Genomic DNA, 3,720 nt, shown 5'->3' with positions numbered 1-3,720 from the left:
GGGGGTTGGAGGAATGTCAGATTCTGACATGGAGAGGGGATGTGTAGAGTAGAGCATGGCTTCCTGTTGTGGGTGAACTTGGTGCCTGGTATTCTCTGCTTCTTAGAAGCAGATACAAAGAAATGGCATCTTCTCCGGTCCCCTCCACCCCTCCCAACCCACCCCCCACCCCCGCCACCCTACCCCTCACCCATCCAAGTACCTGGGACCGGAATTAGAAAAAGCTGGTGGCTACCTTTTAATTAAGTACCCAAAAGGCAGTTTGTCAACAAAGAAAATATCTCTTTCTTCACTTGGCTTAACAAAGGCACCAATCTGGGGGCTGTTGCTGGTGAGGGAGGCTCTGTGTGTGGGCAGGCAGGGAGTCTATGGGAAATCTCTGTATTTTCTGCTTAATTTGGCTGTGAACCCAAAACTGCAACCCAAAATAAATCTTATTATGTTTAAAAGGAAGGAGAAAGAAACAGCCTTCTTCTCTGCCACAAAAGGAAAACCGGGTTATTAGACTGAGAAAAAGAAAGAAATCACGCCAACCAAACCTTTGGCTTCTGTCCGTGGTGCTGAACTTTATTCACTTTCAAACCGCTTTCAGTAACAGGTGAGTGTCTATCCTAAAGTCAAGTGCATGAGATGGGAGAGGTGGGGAAGCCACAATTAAACCACTTTATCTACATTTAGCGTAAAATGTGAGAAACGTTGACAAGATTTGATATGCAGCTTGAATACGGTGCTCGTCATGGCTCGACTTGATGGCAATGAGAAGTTGAGTGAGAGACCCCAAGGGATGAGGGTCACTTGAAATTTGCCCCGGGGCCTGGCCCACCTTTTCCTCCCTGGCCGTTATCTTCGGTACTACAAAGAGAACAGAGACAAATTTGTCTTGGTGACGTGGTCCTCTTAGAAAAGTCAACTTCACGGGAGTGTGCTCACCTCCCACCCGCTCCCACTCCAGCCGGACAACCCTGGAGCTTTCATGAACTGGGGCACAAGTTGCTCATTAGAAGTCATAAATTAACCCTGGTCATTTCCTTTCTTTTGTTTTTGGTGTTTATTTCTCTTTTAAATATTTATTTATTTATTTATTTATTTATTGAGAGAGAGCAGGCATGCACGTGCTGGTGAGTGAGGGGAGGTGCAGAGGGAGAAAATCTCAAGCAGACTCCCCACTGAGTGTGGAGCTCCACTCAGGGCTTGATCCCACAACCCGTGAGACCATGACCAGGGCTGGAGCCGAGAGTCGGATGCTGAACCGACTGAGCCACCCAGTTGCCCCAGCCCTGGTCATTATCATTTAAATCTTTGGGATCTGACACTTCTGGGGAGAAACATGAGCTCCCAATCAACAGAATGATGGGGACTTGGCCCCATGAACATTTTAAGTTCCCAATGCTTGTGGCAGTAACTTTTTTCCCCTTGGCATGTCCTTGGCAGCCTGTAGCTGAGGATGACGTCATTGGCCCAACTTGAGACAAACGTTTCCAAGGAAGTAAACTTTACTCTGGTCTCTTTACTGCAAGAGGCATGCTCTGGTGGTGTTCTTTGACAAGGTCTGGGTCTCAGTGAAACCACAACTTCCTTCCTCCCCATCCCGTATCCATTCCCAGCTCCTCTTACCCGGAAGCTGTTGCAGCCCAGTCCACTCTGGGCTCCAATCCTGTCCATCCTGCCTCCGAAGCAGCTGGACCTCCGCAGGCTCCGAGGGGCAGCAAGCAGTGCCCTCAGCTTGCTTTTCAGGAGGGCAGATCTATCGGAGGAGTCCCAGGGGCTCCGCCCAAGGGCACCCCCATCTCTCTGGGCTGGGTTGACCTCCCCTGTCCAGGGAGGCACGTCAGGGAGGGGGCTGAGAGCCGCCCCAGCTTCCTCATTCTGCTCGTTTAGTACTTGTGGGGGCACGACCTCCTCCTCTAAAGGCATCTTGTCCTCCAAGTGGTCCAGCAAATTCTTTACAAAAGGAACACACAGGGAAAGAGAGAGGTCTCACTGACCTGCACAGTGTCACAAAGCCCCCTGGTCCCACACTGGGGCCCCTGTCCTGGCCCTACCTTGAAATCCATCAGGTCTGCGTTGGACACAGAGCCATACGCGGGGTTCGCTCCTATTTGCCCCAGGAGCTGAAATGCCAGGAAGAGGAAGAAGCTGGCGGTGATGGTGGGGGAGCCCATGCTGGCGTCGCACAAGGAGTGGCCTGGTGCTGGCTTGCTTCTCTGTCCTCTCCTTTCCCCTCTCAGCCTCCGTCCGCCTCTGTCTCCCAGCTGCCCTGCGCCTCCTCTTTTTATAGCCCCCCAGCTCTCCAAGAGCGCGAGAGGGACAGAACCCTCCCCATTCTGTCACTTACAGCGATAAAGCAGCTGAATGAGGAGCAGCAGAAGATGGCCTTTTAAAGCTATCAGTCCGGCAGAGCCTGTCACTCCCCTCCACCTTGAGCAGCCCCAACAGCCCCAGACCCTCGGCTGCAAGAGCCACATTCTTGTTGATTTGCCTCAAGAGGTTCCCACTTCAAAGGTGTGAGAAGAGCAAAAAAGAGTCCTTGGTTATCTTACAGCGATGCCTGGGGCTTCTTTCTCCTCAGCAACGGGACCCAGGCAGGGAGACAGAGGGTGACAGTTGGCCGGCGCCCAGCTCCCCCAGTTGGTTTTCGGCTCAGCTGTCAGGGCATCCAAATAAGGGCGGGTGGGGAGGAAGTGGCAGGCGGCCTGCAGCTCGGGACAAATTAGTCCAGATGCTCAAGCTGGCCTCACACCTGACTCATCGGCCGTGAGGGCAGCCCTCTCCCTCCAGCTGGGCTGCACTCCCTCCTGGCAGTCACTCTCAGCGGTCAGGTGAAGAGGGAGTCATTTTTTAGAGCATTAAGTCAGCTGGGAACCAAATGGGATGAGTGTCCCGAGGGTTCTGCTCCCGGACGTAAACACCCTGAGACGTTTTGGGAAACAGAACCGTCCTTCTGCCAAGCATCTCCTCCTTCCCCTCCACCGTGTAGAGGGAGGTGGGCACTTAGAGACGCCAACATTTTCATTCCATCACCTTGCTGCTTGTAGAAACTCAGACTCTGGATTTGAAGCTTCTAAACCCCCAACCCTCCCAGGAAAAGTCCTTGGGCGAGTTGGCCGACGGAGTGAGGGGGACGTGAGGGCACACGGTTCCCCTTAACACCTTCCATGTAACTCCTGCGAGGCCGGGCGAGTGATGAGTCACCAAGGCCTCCGTTTTCCTGGCTGCCAGGGAGAAATCACAGGGAGCACAGCTGTCCACATTTAACGCGTGGCCCCCGTCCCCTAAGCTCAGCAGTCCGTGCTAGCCTGTTATATGATGCACATGTACTGGGGGGCGACGGCTGCATTGGAAAGGTCGAGAGACCTCACTGCAGCCCCACACAAACCAAGTTACACACATCGTCACCGCCTTCTTGCCCCCATTTGTAAAAACCTGCTCTACCCACCTCTCCAGGTTGTCAGGTGAGCGACTAACGCATGAACGTGCTGTGGCTCGCTGCCTAGCTGCGGGACAGCGCTCATGGTTGCCTTCATTGACCAACTGCAACGGGCCAGAAACTCTACCAAAAGCTTTATGTGCATGACCTAACTGTCCTGGCCGCCCCACGAGGCAGGTGGTGCTGCTCCCATCCACAGAGGTTACGTCACTTGCCCAACCAAGGTCATTGGGCTCCTAAGCCACACAGCCAGGACTTGAATCCCGGGTCTGACGAGGATGCCCATAGTCCTA

General features: G+C 53.5%; 1 protein-coding gene across 1 annotated transcript; it reads right to left on the bottom strand.

Moving 5' to 3' along the window:
• Nucleotides 1-540: 540 nt before the first annotated feature.
• On the bottom strand, nt 541-2,339 carry NPPA (natriuretic peptide A). The gene is made up of 3 exons (XM_032303457.1): nt 2,043-2,339; nt 1,615-1,941; nt 541-852 (listed from the first exon to the last, which is right to left on the bottom strand). The coding sequence occupies exons 1-3, from the start codon at nt 2,160-2,162 to the stop codon at nt 841-843; spliced, it is 459 nt and encodes a 152-aa protein (XP_032159348.1). The 5' UTR covers nt 2,163-2,339; the 3' UTR covers nt 541-840.
• Nucleotides 2,340-3,720: the final 1,381 nt, after the last annotated feature.

This window comes from Mustela erminea, chromosome 10 (genome assembly GCF_009829155.1).
Source record: "Mustela erminea isolate mMusErm1 chromosome 10, mMusErm1.Pri, whole genome shotgun sequence".
Taxonomy (NCBI): domain Eukaryota; kingdom Metazoa; phylum Chordata; class Mammalia; order Carnivora; family Mustelidae; genus Mustela; species Mustela erminea.
This window is presented reverse-complemented; position numbering and strand designations above follow the sequence as displayed.